Source organism: Neurospora tetraspora, assembly GCF_033439725.1.
Source record: "Neurospora tetraspora strain CBS 560.94 chromosome Unknown B0H65scaffold_4, whole genome shotgun sequence".
NCBI classification, from domain to species: domain Eukaryota; kingdom Fungi; phylum Ascomycota; class Sordariomycetes; order Sordariales; family Sordariaceae; genus Neurospora; species Neurospora tetraspora.
Window position 1 is genome coordinate 433,641 of NW_026944386.1, and position 19,456 is coordinate 453,096.

Sequence of the window (19,456 nt, forward strand, 5' to 3'; positions counted from 1 at the left end):
TTCATTTACTTAATAAAGAAGAAATCTTCTAACTTCAGGGATAAAACCCTCTAAATTATAAATCCTCCCTTAAGTAGCCAATTATTAAAATCCTAATTACTATTAGCGAATCTTTTGAGAATTTTATATTAGTTGGGCTAATCGGTAAGGGTATTAAAGATAACCGTACTTATTAGTAGATTTCTTTAATAAGAATATAATTAACGTTATTAGTTTCGTAGGAATCTTACTTATAATCGATAATCGTAGCGTTGAACGTAAATACGCAAATCAGACTATTAATTATTAGATGTAATAGTGTAGAATTAATTGATTGAAGAATATATATAACTAATTTGCTTAGAAGGTGTGGGAGGTGCTAGGGTAACCCAGATATACCCAGAAATCAAGCAATATCAGGTAGCTAGAGCGCTAACCTCTATATGGTATGGCTAAAACCACCCTTGAATCTGACAGGTGTTCGTCTAAACTCTTGTCAGCACAAGCTTCTTCCGAGTCCTTTCGGATCCAAAACAGATCACGATCTGAGGGGTTGTTTTCTTCCAGGCTTCCCATGCTGTTCTGATGCTCCATTGTGCCTTTAGCACACAGGCCCTGAAGATGGCCGTTTCAACGACAAATGATACCTTAGATCTGCACGACGAATTGGCGAGTGAGAGCCTCCGATTTCTCACGCTTTCTTTGAAGGGCGGACCATTCACATGTCACGCCTGCATTATTAATCCAATTGGGGACGGCGTGAACCCTGACGATGCTGCTGTGCACTAACAGAGCTAACTAACAAAGGGACTCCTTGATGGATGAATTCAATGCCAACACAGTCAGCAGGGCATCAGTAATCGGAAAACGGCAAGACTGCCTGTGACTGCCTTCACCGTTGTAACATCAAAATGGTCAGAATGCTAGGATGTTGTGCACATGAACATTGACGATTTATAAGCAATGTCTTCCTACTGTATGAGATCACAACTGTCGTTGACGTCGGTGACAACCGACTAGAACAGTGGAAATCACAGTCCAAGATCGGCAGCGACCTTTTTGCCTGAGACTTGGCACTGCGCCTGGGATAAACTTTCGATGGAGACTCCCATTCGATTCGATCGAGGATTCCTGTGGAGTTTCCATTCACGGAGTCTGTTTTAGGGTTTCGTTAGACGCAGGCATCGCCGGTCTTGCAACTCCATCGGGCCGGAGGAGGACAAAGGAACACGAAAGGCTTCATGCCGATTCTGTTCCTCTTCCGGCGCCTTTGCGGAGCTGACGGTTGGCCGGGCGTGGAGAACAAATCACGTGCAAATGTCAGTCAACCGGTCACTGAAGCCAACAGGTGAGATGATGGTGAAGAGTTGCTGTCGATGATTTTCGCTGTACGGGGACGATGGAGATGAGGACGGCGATGAAAGCGGACTTTGCGGGTCTCCGCCGGCTAAGTGGGAGACCCCACTAGCCGGGGGTACGTACCTGGATTCCGGACGTTGAACGCACGGGCCAGCCGATACTGCGGCTCTGTTAACCGTCGATCCGGAGACGCTTCTTCACGGCGCAAGTGGGGCCAACACGGTAACATCGAGCGGCTCGGTTGTTGACTTGGACGCGGTCTCGACAACCACCATCCCGGCCTCCACATCCCGTCCCGGTCGGCCAAGCCCGGTCCCGCAAATCCACCAGGTCCCGCGGACTGCCAAGCCACGGATCGCGACCACTCAACTTCACGTCATCCAAACCAAAACACCAAACAACACCAAACAACACCACAACGAGGAGGGAGGAGGGGCCACCAATCCATGAACCCCAACGAACCCCATCGCAAAATGGCGCCCATCTCCATCCCCACCACCGCGCGTCTGCCCTCCTCCTTACGCGTCGACCCCTCCAACCCAGCCGTCTTCAAGATCCTCAATCGGCTCTCGCGCGCTTCGCTCCTCACCCTCGCACTCGACTGGCTCGACGAGCGCAACCTCGCCCTAGCAGCTCCCTACCTCCGCCAACGCTCCTCCGACGAATACGAAGACGACGAAGACGATGACGAAGACGAATATGCCGACGACTTCAACCCACCCGCGCGCTCCCTCGACGCGCTCCAGGAGCTCTACACAAGTCTACAATCGCGCAAGGGATCCAAGCGGGAGGTGATTGACAGGATTATCGAGGGGGACTGGCGCCATGGTCTGACGCTTTATCAGCTGGCTATGGCGGATATCCAGTATCTTTATGATCACCCGACGTCGCAGAAGTGGGCGGCTTATCGGATTATGCCTTTAAAGCCACTGTCTACAAACGAAGAAGAGGAGGACCAACAACCGGAAATCGACAAAGAGTCTCTCGTCATCCCGCGTTTCCACCCTTCTACGTTCTTGAAGAACCTCCAAGCTCAGATACCGCCGGACGTCAAGGCGCATTACAACTTCGACCGCCACCGCACCCTTCTTCTTTCCATACTACGCATCTTCATTCTCGACTCTCCCTACAACACCAGCTTCGGTCTCCAGTCTGGCTCCTCCAAAGGCACTGCCCGTAAATCAACAACAACCTTCGACACCTCCCGCACCGTCTACATCGCCTTCCCCGACGCTTCTCCCTACATCTACATCTCCAAACCCCAACTCCTTTCTGGCTCCGCCCCTGCCACTGGCTCTTCCTTAGGAGCCAAGACTCCGGGAATCAACACCACAGCCGGCGAAGCCAAATCCCTCCAGCACTTGCTGCTGGTCGGCATCCCCGCCGCTTTATCCCGTCCCCGCCAGCGCTTTTGCTTGAAACCAACTAGCCTAGCCACTCGCAACCTCAACGAGCTTCTGGACCGCCGCGGTGGCGCAAACACGAGACAGGGAGCAGCAGGTGGGGGATGGAGTATTTACGCTGATGAAATGCGCGATAAGGGAAAGGGGAAAAGAGGGAATAGGGAGACGCCGTTGGATACTGTTTTGCCTTCGCCTCCGCTTTCTGAAGAGGAGGGTGATAAGGAGGAGGAACATGGAGCTGGAAGGGGGGAAATGGGCCTTGGGGAAAAGAGGTTGGAGCCGCCGCTCTCACCTGGCGCAAAGAGGGAAGAGAGGGAGAGAAAAAGGAGGAAACTAGTGGCTAAAGCAAGGTTTGCTGATACCGGACTGGTGGGAGACGGTAAAGGCGTGGAGAGGGTAGACATCATTCTCGAAGACGAGTTTCCCTCTTCTTCCACCCAGCCTTCCTCTTCCTCTTCCTCTTCTTCTTCCTCTTCTTCGTCCCGAGACAGAGACAAAGACAGAGAAAGAGACAGAGAAACCCCCGGTGATAGGGGGTCTGGGTCTAGTAGCTCCACCGGTGCAGCAACTACAGCAGAGAAGCAGGAAGAATGGCGACCAAATGTCAAACTAACCTTCCACGGCTCGCACGTCTTTGCGGGCATCAGGCAGCTGGTTGAAGCGGGGATTATTGATGGAGAGAGAATGCCGGGGTGGTTGACCGGGGAGGAGGGGGTTACTGTTGGGAAGGTTAGGGAGGGGAGGATAAGGGGGAATAAGGGGAGTGGACTTTGATTTCCCTTTCAGAGCGTGCAGTGGTTTGAAAGATATGGAGAGAGAATGAGGCTGAGCGCTGAAGGGAGGTAAAGTTAGGCAAGGCAAGGCAAGGCTGGACAGGGTTAGGGTTATGGAAAGGGGTTTGTGTTACTTACGGGTCTCTGGGTACGGTAGCAGTGGCGTTTGGCGTTCGTATGGGGAGATCATCATGTTCAGTGTCACAAAGAACACTGCATAAACGTGCAACGGTAGCATTTACTGTAACAGCATTGTGTGCTATTGAGGACAGGATAGGTAGCATCACGTCGGTTTTCATTCCAACCTCATAACAGATCATCAGCTTGGTCTATGTCCGATTCATGCATCATATCTACAAAACGCCCAACTCCTAACTACCCTCTTATCCACTCTACCCTTTAGAATACCCTCCATCCACATCCAGACTCACTCACTCACTCCTCCAACCCAAAAACCTTGACCGTATTCCTCCAAGCAGCCTCACACACCTCCTCCACCGAGACCCCCTTAATCTCCGCCACAATAATCGCAATCCGCTCAATCGTGCACGGCTCATTGCGACCCTTCACCATAGCTCCCTCCTCCCACTTTTCCTTCTTGACAACCTTGAACCGCTCAGGCACTTCAGACTCCTTCTTTGCGTTCTTCTTCTGTTGTTGTGGCGGCTGAGGTTGCTTCTTGCGCCGTTCGCGTTTTTGACCCGGTTGTTGTTGTTGGCCACTAGTGTTGGGTGTGCTGGTACCGCTAGCATCGGCCGGGGTACCGTTCCCGTTCCCGTTCCCGGATCGGCCGTTCTCGGTTTCACCCCCGTTGCTATTCAGCGAGACATCAGCCAGCGCCTTGGCCGCCTCCTCCTCTTTCTTCGCCCTAGCCTCCTCCTCCGCCTTAGCCTTAGCTTCCGCCTCCTCCTTCTCCCTAGCCTCCCTTTCACGCGCATAGTACTGCACCAAAAACTTCCACCCCTCATGCCCCCCCCTCACCTCGCACCACGGCCCATCCGTCTCCAACATCAACCGATCCAGCCTAATCTCTTTTACAACAGCACAATTCTCTTCAGTCTTAAAACTACACCCGTTCACACCAATAAACAGTCCCAAATCCATCAGTTCTCGCATCTCCTCTAGTGTTCCAGTGAAACTATGCACCACCCCTCCCTTTTCGAGTTTTTCGAGGTTAGGACCGAAGGCTTCCTGGAGACAATCCACAAAATCCCGGTGCGCGGCGCGCGAGTGGAGGAATAGTGGTAATTGGGGAGAGAGAGAGGCGGCGAGAGAAAGTTGGGAACGGAAGGAGTGTAGTTGGATTGTGCGCGAGCAGTAGTGGAGGCGGTCGTAGTCGAGGCCGAATTCGCCGAAGGCGATGAGTCCTCCCTTCGGAGAACGGTGGGAAGAGATGAGGTCGGAGAGGGAGGCGATGAGTTGGGGAGTGCGGACGTGGTCGATTAGCGAGGGGTCCTCGGGTTGGGGGGCGGAGGGGTCGGGGTCGGCGCAGATGGGGATTATCGGGGTGGGGGTGTGTTCTGCTGTTTGACTTTCTGTGGGTTGAGTAGAAGGGGACTCGGACTCGGAGCCGGATTCGTCGTGGTGCATGTGGTGCGAGGTGGAAAAGATGGAGGAGGAGCAGGGGTGGATGCCGGCTGTTGTGTAGACGTGTTGGGGGAACTCTTGGGCGATTTTGAGGGCGTCGCGAGAGGACTTGAAGCTGGAGCCGGTGACGATGAGTTTGGTGCAGCCTACGTCGATGGCGCGTTGGACGACGCCGGCGAGGTCATCGGGGTGTCGCGGCTTGCCGTGGTAGTGGCCGCGGAAGATGGGGTCGGCGAGGTTGATTCCGATCTTTTGTCACATGTCAGTGAGTGGTCAATGTAGATGGATATGGCTGTCTGGAATTTCCTGACTTACATCGATATATCTTGGCTTATAAGTCGAAGTCTCAGACGAGCCGTTGCCCGCCAGGGTAGAGTTGGACGCCATGACTGTAGATGGTGCAGTGATGTTGCAGTTACGGCTGCTCAAGATGGGTCTTGTGAGAATGTGCAGACTCGGTCGCGGGACACTCAATCTCATGAACATATGATTAAACCCTCACACTCTGTCTTCCCTTGCACCTTACTTGTAAAAACCTTGAAAACGCACGTCTCCCTTTGAGTCATCGGACGAGATGAACAGGGCACTGAGAGTTGTTGGAGGTTGACATTGGTTGAGTTGAACATTGGACCTGACAGGGGCCATGCTTGGCTCGCTGCAGCTCATCCGCTCAGACGCTGCAGGGCGCGCATCCATGATTACTTAAGCAGTTCCCATGCTGCGGGTTTAAAGATACCGATGGTTGGAGTTACGGATCCGCATGGGTGTGGCATTTTGCTAGTGCCAGGCAACAAGGCGCCATGTAAACAAAAGGCTGGCACGGCTCTGTGAATATTGGTGAACTTTGTCTTCAGTTGACAAGACAAAATGATAAGAGTAATGCTCACGACAATTCACAATTCCACTTTGCTTACGATGATGTAATTAACAAACGCGTCGTTCTGGACGTGTAAAGTGGTTCTAGCGCAGTTAAAGGTGGGGTGGCAACTGCAGTGTTTTGTTTAGCTAAGACTTTTGGTGGGGCAGTCCCCAAGCCTGCCAGGACGACGCGCGCCAAAAGACCGACAAAAACTGTAGCGGCGCACAGCAAGACGCGTCCATATGCTCCCAATGCTCCAAAATGCACAGCGGGTGACGCGCTTTTGACGACCCATAGCCGGTCCCGCATTGGCACTGGCAGTTTCCATACCTTAGTGCCAATCTCGAAAAACCATCGTCCTCCCTTCTCTTCCTCCTCCTTTCGATCCCTTCTCTCCCGTCTCTTCCGTGACTGTGACTGTCCTTCCTTCTCGTCCTCCATCCCATAACCGCTTTCCCCAAGACAACTTCGAGATTGCTTGGGCCTAGACAACACCTCAATCCTATCCGCTTGTTGTCTTCCTGCTCGTGCCATTTGTCAGCGTTGTCGAATCCTGCAACGGCCCAGCAGCAATAGCAGCAGAACTTGAGGTGTTCTTCTGTTGTTAGTGTCCCCCATCTTGCTGTCGTTAGCTGTCTTTGTTCTTCTTCCCTCTTCACCTTCTCCCCCACACATCAGACATCATGTATGTCAAGAAGCGCGGTATGTTCACGAGCCTCCCTTTCCTAGAAACGCCATCACCACGCTCAATGCTAACCCTCTCTTCACAGATGGCCGCCAGGAGCGCGTCCAGTTCGACAAAATCACAGCTCGTGTTTCGAGGCTCTGCTATGGCCTCGACATGAACCATGTTGATCCTGTAGCCATTACACAAAAGGTCATCTCTGGCGTCTACGGCGGCGTCACCACAGCACAACTAGACGATCTGGTAAGCACCTCCTCCCAAATCCTTCTCCTCCTTGTACCGATTATAAATCACGAGCTAACACAATCTTCCCCAGGCTGCCGAGACTGCCGCCTACATGACCGTCACCCACCCCGACTACGCCATCCTCGCCGCCCGTATCGCCGTGTCCAACCTCCACAAGCAGACCAAGAAGCAATGGTCGCTCGTCATCAGCGACCTCTACAACTATGTCAACCCCAAGACCGGCAAACATTCCCCCATGATCGCCAAGGAGATATACGAGTGTGTCATGCGCCATAAGGACGAGTTCGATTCCGCCATTGTCTACGACCGCGACTTCAACTACCAATACTTCGGTTTCAAGACCCTCGAACGATCATACCTCTTGAAGCTCGATGGCCAGATTGCTGAGCGTCCCCAGCACATGATCATGCGTGTTGCTGTAGGTATCTGGGGAGACGACGTCGAGCGCGTCATCGAGACCTACAACCTCATGTCCCTCAAGACCTTCACCCATGCTTCTCCCACTCTCTTCAACGCCGGCACTCCTCAGGCCCAGCTCTCGTCGTGCTTCCTGGTCGACATGAAGGAAGACAGCATCGATGGTATCTACGACACCCTCAAAACCTGCGCTATGATCTCTAAGATGGCTGGCGGTATCGGTCTCAACATCCACCGTATTCGCGCCACTGGTTCCTACATCGCTGGTACCAACGGCACATCCAACGGTATCGTTCCCATGCTCCGCGTCTTCAACAACACCGCCCGCTACGTTGACCAGGGTGGCAACAAGCGTCCTGGTGCTTTCGCCATCTACCTCGAGCCTTGGCACGCCGATGTCTTTGAGTTCCTCGACCTCCGCAAGAACCACGGTAAGGAGGAGGTGCGCGCTCGCGATCTCTTCCTTGCCCTCTGGATCCCCGATCTTTTCATGAAGCGTGTCGAGCAGAACGGCCAGTGGACTCTCATGTGCCCCCACGAGTGCCCTGGCCTTGCCGATGTTTACGGCGACGAGTTCGAGGCTCTGTACGAGAAGTACGAAAGGGAAGGCAAGGGTCGTAAGACCGTCAAGGCCCAGAAGCTCTGGTATGCCATCCTCGAGGCCCAGACTGAGACCGGCAACCCCTTCATGCTCTACAAGGATGCCTGCAACCGCAAGAGCAACCAGAAGAACCTGGGTACCATCCGCAGCTCCAACCTGTGCACTGAGATTATCGAGTACTCTGCCCCTGATGAGGTTGCCGTTTGCAACCTTGCCTCTCTTGCTCTTGCCGCCTTTGTCGACTACGAAAATGCCTCGTACGACTTCAAGAAGCTGCACGAGGTCACCCAAGTCGTCGTCCGCAACCTCAACAAGATCATCGACGTCAACCACTACCCCGTCAAGGAGGCCCACAACAGCAACATGCGCCACCGTCCTATTGGTGTCGGTGTCCAGGGTCTCGCTGATGCCTTCTTGGCTCTCCGCATGCCCTTCGATTCTCCCGAGGCTCGCAAGCTCAACATCCAGATTTTCGAGACCATCTACCACGCCGCTCTTACTGCCTCTTGCCAGCTCGCCAAGGAGCAGGGCACCTATGCCACTTACGAGGGCTCGCCCGTCTCCCAAGGCATCCTCCAGTACGATATGTGGAATGTTACCCCTACCAACCTTTGGGATTGGACTGCTCTCAAGGGGGACATCAAGAAGCACGGTGTCCGCAACAGTCTGCTGCTTGCTCCTATGCCCACTGCTTCTACTTCTCAGATTCTTGGCAACAATGAGTGCTTCGAGCCTTATACCTCCAACATCTACCAACGACGTGTGCTCGCCGGCGAGTTCCAGGTCGTCAACCCTTGGCTCCTCAGGGATCTTGTTGAGATGGGCCTGTGGTCCGATAACATGAAGAACCGCATCATTGCTGAGGGCGGTTCTATCCAGAACATCCAGAGCATTCCCAAGGACATCAAGGCCCTCTACAAGACCGTCTGGGAAATTTCCCAGCGTACCATTGTTCAGATGTCTGCCGACCGTGGTGCCTTCATTGATCAGTCCCAGTCCCTCAACATTCACATGCGCGAGCCCACCATGGGCAAGATTACCAGCATGCATTTCGCCGGCTGGAAGATGGGTCTCAAGACGGGCATGTACTACCTCCGTACCCAAGCTGCTGCTCAGCCCATCCAGTTCACTGTCGACCAGGCGGCTCTCAAGGCCACGGATGACCAAGTGGCCCCGGCCCACTCGGGTCTTAAGAAGCGCGCCCCTCCCGCCGGCACTTATACTTCTATCGTGTTGAGGGAGAACAGTGCGGCACCCCGCCCGTACGCCCAGACTGGTGTTAGCGGCACCAGCACACCCAACGGCACCAAGGATGTTCCCACACCCACCAGCACACCTCCTCCCACGGCTGAAGCTACTGAGGCTACTGAGGCTCCTGTACAGAGTGACAGCAGGCCTCGTCCACTAGTCTCGCCCCCCAAGAATGCCGGCTTCAAGGCCGATCTGCCCGAGCCTGAGAGCCCCAAGGCTCTGGCCACTGAGCCGATTGTCAAGACCGAGGACATTGGCTCCCCGGTGCTGGAGAAGAAGGAGGGCCAGAATGAGGACAAGGACGATGAGAGCAAGATGAGGGATGAAGATATCTACTCTATGAAGGCAATTGCTTGTAAGCGACAACACTATCCTCTATGAGACCTTAAGACACACGCTAACCACATCAAACAACAGGCGCCATCGATAACCCCGAGTCCTGCGTCATGTGCAGCGGTTAAGCCCGCAGCCTTGCCCGTCCGGTGTGGTGTATGATGCTTAAGGTTAAAAAGTGTGCAGTGTTATGATGTGTACGGTGTGATCTGTTCAGGGTTAATGATGGGTTTTGTCTTCAGTCAGCAGCACGGATAGGGCATCTTGTTTTGATTTGACTTGGGTTGGTTTCCGTGGTTGGGATATATCATTTGGGTGTTTTCTTTTTGTTCCATAAACGAGACAACAATACCCATAAGCATAAGCGCACTTTCTCAACTCTGTTAGATACAGAAAACGAAAAGGGGGAAAGAAGGGAAATCAAGAAACGAGTAGTTGCTATGTAACGAAGGGGAGGTATGTATGGCCTGGATAAAGGAGATAGTTCAGTTGTGAGTGAAAGTTTCAATCAATATCTTCTTGATACTCTTGGTTCATCATGCAGTTTCTACTGATTAGCCTTATTCGTGAGTTCCTGTTACGTGGCGTCTCTGCAAGGAACCATCAGCGGCATATTGCGTAGGCCTGTGGTTTCTACCGGAGTTTAACTCATTGCTAGAATGGAATGCACAACTCGCATCTCCTTTGAGGAACGAAGGACGAGTGGAAGAACCTTTCAAGTACATGGGATGTGCTCTTATCCACTTGCCTACATGTGTGCCGGCCCAAAGACCATTTACTTGAAAACCAACGCCTAGGGATTGACCGGTATTCGAGGTATTTGGGAAATCGAGTGTTGGTAAGAATAAACCAGGTGCAAATACGTCATGATCCTATACATCACACCTTCGAGGTACTTATTCACGCATTTCTGCCGTCTTCACCACACCTTCGAACATGAATTCGAGGTGCTTCCTGAAGGGAAGAATCCCCGGTAGGTTCAGGTCGACGACGTCCTTCCAAATTCTTAGGAGACATATCACACGACAGTTTTGGGAGGGCCTTTCCTAGGTATCTAAAGCGATGCGTATCGGACTGTCCATGTTCAGTTGGCTTGATTTTTATGGCCACTCGGCACCAAACTTCCTCCCGGAAATCGATGACGAGGATAGAAAGACCGCGCCCTGTACGTACCTAGAATGAGGCCATCGCTATGGTGGCCAGCAAGAAGGAGTCCAAGGCTACGAACAGAAGGAAGCAATTATAACGGAGGAAGGTAAGCATACTCAGAAAGGGAGCCCACCGGCTCATTGAGCGCCCGGTTGGGCGCGACAAAAAAAAGATATATAAACACTGTCCCCTAGGCCTTGGGAGCAGCAGTCCTTTTTCTCTCCTCGTCAATTCCCAACACTTAGTTGTACCGTCTTTTTAAGTTTCCTTCTTTATGCCTTTGCCCCTATCACGCACTTGAACGGAATCGTTTCTGCTTTTGCTGATTAGCTTTATTCGTCTGAGTTTTCTGTTAATGAACCAGCAGCAGCGGTATATGGCGGATTGACGTCCGGGAATTATATATGTCTGCCGGAGTTCAGTTGTTAATTCATTCCTAGGTGGCGTGAAATCCGAAACTTAGCTAGGTACCTACCTACCCGAATGTGTTGTCGTAAGAATAAACCGAACAAATACACGTTACGGTCAGTACATTACACCTCGAGTATATACTAATTACGCATCCCAGCCGTCTTTATTATGCCTTTGAAATCTAGCTTGTAGGCAGTCCTTGAATGGAAGAATTCCTATGGGATTCTAGCCGATGTGTCTTCAAATTGTTGTGATCCCTATTACAGTTTTGTAATGGCGTTTCTTAGTAGCCAAAGTGAGTTGTATTGGACTGTCTACTATCCATGTTCGGTGTATTTTTACGACTACTTTTTGATAGGCGGCTTGGCTTTTTTGACCTGTTTTATTGGGTTACAAAAATGTTGATGATATTGGACATGAGTGTTTTTGAGTTTTTCTTGTTGCTTTGGGGAGCTTGGGTGGTGGAAAATGCACATGACGCACCAAGCGAGCGGTATTGGACTGTCCAGATTTGTTATATTATTGTGACCACTCGGCAGTCTGCCATGCTGCTTCTACTTGAAGAGGACAGACTGTGCAGACTCGGAGAATGGTATGGAGGAAAGATAGAAGGAAGTGGGCGGTGCTTTCAAGTCTGCGAGCATTGCATATGCATTATTTATTCTCTGCATAACCTACGGATGTCCGGTATTACCGAAGGACATCTGGCTGGTTAGGTTCTGCCATATAAAACCTTTGAGCTTTGTTCCGGCACTTCTGGCTTCCAACTTTAACTTCTTTCGCAACTAAAACATTTTGTTAAAACTGACATCACACATCCACCAACCACTTCAGTAAACATCATGACCCAGAAAGATCATCTTCTCGTCGAAATCGGCCGTGGCAATTGTGGCTCCGTCTGGGCCAAACGCCTCTCCGAAGTCGACGACGACGACAACGATAACAAAACTGTCATCAAACGCGAGGATTGTAACACCGGCCGGTCAGTCACCAAGGAACACGACATCCACAAACACATCCTAGCCCGTTTGACAGCAGCAACGATGGCATCGAAGTCAGACAGCAACCTGATAACAGGATACCAAGTCAACATCCCCACCGCCATCGACTTCATCGCCTCGACTTCCCCCGAATGGGCTTCGCTTCTGCCCCGTCTCCCCAAAGACTGCAAACCCTGCAAGGCACTCAAGAACGAAAGAATCCCGCCGATGCAGCAACACGTCCGTCAACTCCTCGCCCAAAGATTTCATGGCGGTGGTCACGGTGGACCCCGGGGCGAAAAACTCGCCGCCGACCTCCTCGATGCCGTGAGGACGGAGCAAAACTGTTTGGTCCGTCCTTTCCTTGGACGACGCCGCCTACCAAGAGACAGACCTCGGATGATATCAGTCGTCAGCTTCCGCAACTTCCCGCTCCACCTCGATCAGATCGAAGAACTCGGGCTTCCGGTGGAGGAGTACGCCATGGCCATGGCCGACATGCTTGCTTTCCTTCATTGGGAGGCCGAGGTTGACGCGGCGGACGTGGAGTTTGTTCTTGCTCGGCCCCGACACCAGCCAGCTTTGTCGTCGCCCCCACCCAGTATCGGCTCCAAACCCTTTACCCAAGAAGGAGTCTTCGGCCCCCACGCAATGTGGTTGCTGGACTTTGACTGCTGCAAGAAGATGACGATCCCAACCGAAGACGATGACGAAGAGGCGGAAGTCGCACATCTCGAAAACGTGGCGAAAGCTTTTTGGAGGAATGATCCGTGGTATCCTAGACCTCCTGACAAGAACCGTGCCGGCTCGGAACACTATGTCGCGGACGGACAGCTGTGGGAGAAGTTCAAGAGAAGGTACATGGAGACGAGCGGGGAGATTATGGAGGGGAATGGGAAAGACGAATGGGTGAGGGAGTTGCCGGGGAAGGCGATGGACATGATTGAGAGGACGGGGGGGAGGTGGAAAAAGAGCGTTGTGTGAGGGGATTTGATTCTATGGGAGGAACGGGCGGTGCACACGGGAGATGAGGTGGTGAGTGTGATGATAATGGCAGTTGTGTTTGTCTGGTTTATGTTTCGTGTGGCGCGGAAGTCTGAATGTTTTCGAAAACTTCGCCGTGGTTGCGCTGTTTTCTGTTTGTATTGAGAAATAAAACGTATCGAACGGGAATCATTACCAGCAATTTGATGCTTTGTGCTTTTCAGTTCTCACTCCCTTCTTCCTTCCTTTCTCCTTATTCCCGTGTCTTTCCCTCCTAGCCTCTCCTTTTCCCTCGTTCTTTCCTAAAACGACAGCGATTATACGGACCGTTTGCTCCCCGGTCTCGGGGAGGTGGAGAACCAGATCCTGGGCAACTGAGACAGATTCAACTTTGACAGTTACTCCTGCCTTTTTCACGACCTTGAGCGCAACTCGCCAATCAAGAAACCAATTAAAATGAGGTACCTTTCTCTCCCGTTTTCAACGTACTACTCTTCCTTTTGGCAAACCATTTCGCCCGCAATCCATCACCGCTGAAGAACCTGACAACATCAACAACAACAACAACCTGACACGTACACGAACCGACATTCCTTCATCTCCAGTCGACACCATGAGTCCAACAGAGATTCATCTTTCCTTACTCTCCCTCAATGTCTCATCGGAAACTTAACACCACCCAAGGTACGCTACCTATCTGTCAGTCGCTTTGTCGACGACAAATTCTGTGGGAGATGTCGCTGACCAACACTCCATCAGGCCGACATTTGTACCAAGTCTTTGAGTTTCTTTCTCTGCCTTCGCCTCTCACCCACTTGAACGAAACCACAGCCATCTCCACGCACAATGTCGAACTCTGAACACTTTCGTCTTCCCATGTCACGGAGACAGATGAACGCCACCGATGCATCTGTTGTATCGATCACGGACTCGTTGAGAGACGCTGTCCTCACCAACCTATCATTAGAACAGCGCCTCGAACAACAAGCGTCGACTTACCGAAGCCCCGAGGAATTCCTTATGCGAATGCTCTCAATAAAATCGGTTGTGTCCACAACCTCATCCTTTGCCGCCACTCAAGAAGCGGCTGTACAGTCCCCGCAGCGTACGGGGCAGAAGGCAGCAGTTGCGAAGCGATGCGCCATCGTGGCGCAGCCAGAGGGGTAGCGATGCGTGAGAGGAACTAGAGGATATTCTCGTATCGGTTGTGTCTTCCTTTGGCACATGTTTTAGCTTCTTGTGAGTTGGAGTGGTTTATGAAAGGGCGAGAGAGCAGGAAAGGAGATTAGATTAGCAGAAGGAGTAAGCTTTCGTCTATGCCGAGGAAGGTTCAAAGAGCAAAGTTATGAGTTTGACTTCCCGCACCACCACGTTTGTCTTTTTGGCAAGGCTCTTCTGCTGAAAGCTGACAGCTCTGATAAATTAATGGATGCCTTTACACTTTTGCAGAGATCGGTCTCAAATCCCTCGATATGTTTGGTGTCCCTTATTCAGATGAGAATCTACGTTCTGGCGGCGAACTCACCAAGGCAAACATCGAACAACCACCTTGAGCACAGCTTGACAATCGTTGAACATCCCGGCAGCCAAGCTCTTTTTACGATAGTGGGCCGCAGTACTCGCGGTGGACACTTAGTTGTAATTCCAATGAAAGGAGGATTAGGGAGAATATGAAATATGGACTTGGTAAATCGTTGATGAGTCACTCTTGGGATGGCAGGGAAAGGTCCAGTGTCGCTTTCGAATGGATGGGTAGTGTGGCGCACATTCCATGTCATGCGTTGTTCGTAAGTGTCAAAAAATGAGGTCCTGTTGGACCGGCGCTAACATCATCGTGCAAGCACGAATAAAAGCTTGGAGGACTGACTTCAACCGCCCATCTCCCTTCCGGAGTACTCGAGTATATTCCTTTCCCCTTCAACCAGTTTTCTGATACACTATATGTTCCTTAACATTCAGTCATTCACCCTGATTACAAGCTTCATTTGGCCCAACCCGTTCTTTGCTCAGAACAGCAGCATATTACAATTGTCAGTTCCTACCATATTTGCTTCGAAGGTATCACCATACAATGTTTGGAGTGTTGGCCTGATCTCTTAACGACGTAACATATACTTATTCAATGTTGCACTTGCTATCAGTGTCTCGTGCAAAAGTTCCAGTCGGACACTCAGCATTCTGATGACCTCATCTAATCCACCCGGACACTCGCTCAGTTATTGATGGGGAGGAGAACTGAAGGTTGCCATGTGCAGTGGTGGAATAGCAGTTCGGAAGCTCTTTCTTGGGATCCAATTTTCTTTGGTGGGTAGTATGTTTGCGCTTTCCTCTTGTGATGGCCAGATTGCGTGTCGCGAATTCCCCCCCGTCGGTCTTACCTACCTAGGTAGGTAGGTTCTTGCCGTTCTTTGTGATTGGCAGCTCAGGCGGCAGGCCTCGGGGGTGTATGAAGAGCAGGAGCGGATGGCAGAAAGAACTTGGAAATGTGCGTTGTGCCAGTTGATTTGGGGTTGGCGGCGGATCTCTTCCAGCTTCAGTTTTTTTTTCCTCTTTCTTCCTCTTCAACTTCAACAGAACACCGTTGTTTGGCAATGAAGCGATTCGGGTCACCATCCAGGGCGCTTTTTCTCATGCTATTCTCGTTATTCATGTCCTTCTTTTTCATGTCCTTTTCCTTCATCTCCCTCGCCCCCATTTCTTACTCTCTCCTTCAGTTCTTCATTTTCTTCCTAACCCTTATCCTCTTCATCCTTTTATTGTTCAGTTCTCCTACATAGTTCTACATGGCCTCGCTCATTTCTCACGGCGAAAACCACAACATCCAATCATTTCGCGACCGCAACATGTTCAAGGTATTCTCAGCTCCAGGCTCTGCCTTCTAGCCAATCACACGCCGTTTAACCTCGTCGTCTAACGTCGCCATGTAACCTCAACATGTGATCCTAGCATCGATGGCCTCTTGGGCTCAGGTCAGGCAGCCATATTTGATGGATCTTCAGCCTCTTTCCAAACTTCCAACACCATCGCGTTTGCAGCAGTCGGCTTTCTGGAATTGCTGCTATCGATCCCACTTGCATATTTGATGCCGCGCGCCGTCCGATCTCTTCGTCTTCATGGCTGATTCCACGCAGACGGACGCAATGTTGACCGGCAGCCTGTTCAGCTATGACTCGGTTCCTCTGTCAGATCCGTCAACCCAAATTCGTCTGATCGACCTCCATCCCGCTTCTAGTTATACGGACGACCTATACTGCTACATCTACACTGCGCCTATCTCCCAGGCGCCCAGCTATATCGCGCTTTCATACGTCTGGGGGACAGCACCAGGGCGCATGAGATTTCAGTGGTCAATGAAGTCAACGATGGCAGAGCTTTTATACCACTTCCCCTGACATCATCCCTGGATACTTGCCTCCGTCATCTTCGAGAACTCCAACGCCGGTGGCAGCTTGAGCCCCTGCCTCTGTGGATTGACCAGATATGTATCAACCAGGAAGACAACGAGGAAAAATCCTTCCAGGTCATGCTCATGAAGGATATCTACTCGTCTGCCCATCAAGTCATCGTTTGGCTAGGCCCTGCTGCTGACGGCTCCGACAAAGTAATGGATGCCTTTGCAGAAATCGGTCAAGAATTCCTCGATAAGATCGGCGACCATACCTCAGAAGAGCATCTGCTTTCCGTCGGTCGCCTCATTGAGGAAAATATTGAACAGCCTGGTGTCGTTGCTTTCTTGAGTAAGGCATTCAAGGTTTTTCTTGGATTGAAAAGGGAACGCTCTTTTACGCGCTGGGTGGAAAGATCATGGTTCACGCGAGTGTGGACTATACAGGAGTTCTGTCTCTGTTCGGATACGGTTTTTGCTTGTGGCTACGAGGTCGTCCCTGAGAGATTTATTTCCGCAGTAGTCGATTTTACGAGGTGCATTGTACTGGACAGATGTTTGCGTGAACGTCTAGAGACACCTGACACACCTACATATTCCAACCTCGCCTCAGGGTTCGTTAAATTACACAAGCTCTTTCAGCATCGGGGGCACAGCCAGTACCTGGATCGGAAAGAAACCCTGGAACACCTCCTTGCGGAAGTCTTTGTAGGATCTACACCGTCGTACGTTACAAATAAGCGCGACAAAGTGTACGGACTCCTTGGCTTAGCGGGGGACGCGGATGAGCTTGGTATTCGGCCGGATTATTCTACGTCAACGACCATTGCGCAAGTGTTGACGCAAACCGCAAGAGCGATAATCGAAAAGAAATGGAAAACACAACGGATCAGAGGTCTATACATCATTCGTTACGGGAGTTTGGGACGAAGAAATTCTGCCCAATCAGGGGAAGCAATGAGCAGCAGCACCAAGAACGAGATGGAACTACCGTCATGGGTGCCTGAGTGGAACAGCAAAACAATAAAGACGTATGTAGCAACTACGTCATACTCAGCCTGTGGGAAGTTCAGAATAGCGGATTTGGTGCCTACTTCATCCCCTACCATTCTGGGCGTCCGTGGCTTTTACGTGGATACTATCGTGGATTTAGGAGAGCAGGCACAGGTTAACCGCCTGCATTGCCCTGACGGTCCTAAGAAAATCCTTGCATTTTTCGACTCCGTCAAGAGGCTGTTAAACATGTCCAAGCAGAACAAATGTGCCAAAAACATATATGCAACTACTACTCATCATGATGCTGCCCTATGGCGAGTGCCCATTGGGGATCAGTATATCGCGTATGGAGTTGGCCACCAACCCTACAAAAGGACAGACTCAAAACTGGAATCACTCTATCGGAAATTCGTCGCATACTACGAGGACTGGGCAAGCCGGGAAGATGATTGGAATGACTATATGGCAGCGTACAAAGCTGGAGATAAGCAGGCCAACTTGGCGATGGAAATGCACATGGACGAGCTCCTGGCGGAGGGATATTATCTGGCCTTGGGGAACATGCGTTGCAAGCGCCCGTACCTCACAAAGAATGGATATCTGGGCATGGGCCCAGGGCACTCACAGCCCGGCGACAAAGTGGTTGTATTTCACGGCGATGTAATACCATACGTGGTACGACCGGTACCGGAAAAGGGGGACAACACGTACCTTTTGATGGGGGAAGCATACTGCGACGGGATTATGGACGGGGAACTCGCTGATACAGCGGAGAGGGAGGATTTCTATCTTATTTGATATGTTTTTCTTCTTTTTTTCCTTTGTTCCCTTTTTCTTGTTCTTTTTCACAAGCAGTGGTGGCGAGAATGTTGACCTTTGGTCTCATGCAAATTGTAGGAGAAGGAAGTTGCTCGTTCGGGGACCCACTCGCTCTTTCTTTTTCACACAAACCGATGCAAACCCACCTTGGACACTCGTTCATATTTTCTTCACAGCAAATATATGTAAATTGACAGTACACTCATTTGAAACTCCTTTTCTCGTACAATGTTTAAGAGACATCTAGCCTTTGCATTTTGTCTCTTTGGAGGGACCGAATCCCCCGGTGATGCCGAGCCCCAAACTCATGTCGCCGACCACGCCTCCTTGCAATTGGTTATTGGTTTGCATGGACGTTTTGAATTTGGCCAACTACAAATCATGAACTTGCTCAATTCCATCAGATAAAACACGCAGTAAATACTTAACAATGGTCTCCGCTCAATTATACCAGAAAGCTCAACTAATTCAACATGCCTGCCTCTCACAACAGGAAGGAGGCTTTGCAATGGGACCGTCGCATCTGCGCCAACATCCGCTCCATGGAAGGAAGTTGCGAGGCAATGACTTTCTCATCCGTTTTGGCGCCGAGTAGCATACATACACCTGCACTGCACAGCGATGATCTAAAAAACATGTGAAAATGGCACCAATCCGAGAGAAAAACACATCTTCACAGTCCTGGAGCAGGGAAGCTCTACGGCAAGAGACGACATGGTATAAATATCGGGGTCATTCACGAAAACGTTTCCGAGGCTGTTTCGCTCCTGCTCTGTTTTCGAAGAACCACCAGCAGTCATCAATCAAATTGTCTGTGCTCATCTCCTTCGAAAATCGTGCAAGAAAAAACTTGCTATGACACTCGTCGCCAACCCTCTTTCCAACCCCCTTTCCAACAATTTTCCCAGCCAAGCCCGAGCAGGGCATCCCTCTTCCTGTACTTCAGGCTGAAAATTCCAGTATTTTTTCTATCACCTAATTGATCCTGTTCTTTCTCAGACTTTGTGCTTCACGCATGAAACCTCACTTTGCATGCATCAATGACAAGATCAGAGGGGTATTATCCCAGAGAAGACGCATACACCCTACGCCAGTCCGATCCGGGCCTCTTCGATACGCGGAGGGAAAATGACGAACACGGGCTTTATAGGGGCTTCATCACGGATGGATATGGAATTTTGCCTTTGATGCAATGCGGGTGACACTTGCAGCACGATATTCGTCGTCGTCATTTTGGTG

General features: G+C 51.0%; 6 protein-coding genes across 6 annotated transcripts; 5 read left to right on the plus strand and 1 right to left on the minus strand.

Annotated features, from left to right (window-relative positions):
* Window positions 1-1,430: 1,430 nt before the first annotated feature.
* On the plus strand, window positions 1,431-3,515 carry B0H65DRAFT_425341 (CHL4-domain-containing protein; the record flags this gene model as incomplete). Its single annotated transcript, XM_062824567.1, is given in 3 exon segments — window positions 1,431-1,560; window positions 1,572-1,650; window positions 1,769-3,515. Coding segments are annotated over 3 exon segments (1,956 nt in total), but the record flags the coding sequence as incomplete, so codon positions are not given.
* B0H65DRAFT_492881 (uncharacterized protein) lies at window positions 3,457-5,705 on the minus strand. The gene is made up of 2 exons (XM_062827758.1): window positions 5,417-5,705; window positions 3,457-5,350 (listed from the first exon to the last, which is right to left on the minus strand). The coding sequence occupies exons 1-2, from the start codon at window positions 5,585-5,587 to the stop codon at window positions 3,950-3,952; spliced, it is 1,572 nt and encodes a 523-aa protein (XP_062681254.1). The 5' UTR covers window positions 5,588-5,705; the 3' UTR covers window positions 3,457-3,949.
* An 820-nt stretch (window positions 5,706-6,525) lies between these two features.
* B0H65DRAFT_181651 (ribonucleotide reductase large subunit) lies at window positions 6,526-9,797 on the plus strand. Its single transcript, XM_062821515.1, has 3 exons — window positions 6,526-6,662; window positions 6,731-6,888; window positions 6,962-9,797. The coding sequence occupies exons 1-3, from the start codon at window positions 6,644-6,646 to the stop codon at window positions 9,539-9,541; spliced, it is 2,757 nt and encodes a 918-aa protein (XP_062681255.1). The 5' UTR covers window positions 6,526-6,643; the 3' UTR covers window positions 9,542-9,797.
* Window positions 9,798-11,895: 2,098 nt separating this feature from the next.
* On the plus strand, window positions 11,896-13,017 carry B0H65DRAFT_572843 (zinc finger protein-domain-containing protein; the record flags this gene model as incomplete). The annotated part of the gene is made up of 1 exon (XM_062830521.1): window positions 11,896-13,017. The coding sequence occupies one exon, from the start codon at window positions 11,896-11,898 to the stop codon at window positions 13,015-13,017; it is 1,122 nt and encodes a 373-aa protein (XP_062681256.1).
* A 648-nt stretch (window positions 13,018-13,665) lies between these two features.
* On the plus strand, window positions 13,666-14,570 carry B0H65DRAFT_572848 (uncharacterized protein; the record flags this gene model as incomplete). Its single annotated transcript, XM_062830522.1, has 2 exons — window positions 13,666-14,122; window positions 14,467-14,570. The coding sequence occupies exons 1-2, from the start codon at window positions 13,864-13,866 to the stop codon at window positions 14,568-14,570; spliced, it is 363 nt and encodes a 120-aa protein (XP_062681257.1). The 5' UTR covers window positions 13,666-13,863.
* A 1,392-nt stretch (window positions 14,571-15,962) lies between these two features.
* Window positions 15,963-18,196, plus strand: B0H65DRAFT_557763 (heterokaryon incompatibility protein; the record flags this gene model as incomplete). Its single annotated transcript, XM_062830084.1, is given in 3 exon segments — window positions 15,963-16,325; window positions 16,355-18,082; window positions 18,095-18,196. 3 exon segments carry the CDS (start codon window positions 16,131-16,133, stop codon window positions 18,194-18,196), a joined length of 2,025 nt encoding a protein of 674 aa, XP_062681258.1. The 5' UTR covers window positions 15,963-16,130.
* Window positions 18,197-19,456: the final 1,260 nt, after the last annotated feature.

Excerpts from the sequence above, each read along its gene's own strand:
- B0H65DRAFT_492881 (XM_062827758.1), bottom strand. The coding sequence starts at position 5,587 with ATGTTCATGAGATTGAGTGTCCCGCGACCGAGTCTGCACATTCTCACA. Across the intron at positions 5,351-5,416 it reads ATAAGCCAAGATATATCGAT|ATCGGAATCAACCTCGCCGA; the intron begins GTAAGTCAGGAA and ends ATGTGACAAAAG.
- B0H65DRAFT_181651 (XM_062821515.1), top strand. Across the intron at positions 6,889-6,961 it reads CAGCACAACTAGACGATCTG|GCTGCCGAGACTGCCGCCTA; the intron begins GTAAGCACCTCC and ends AATCTTCCCCAG.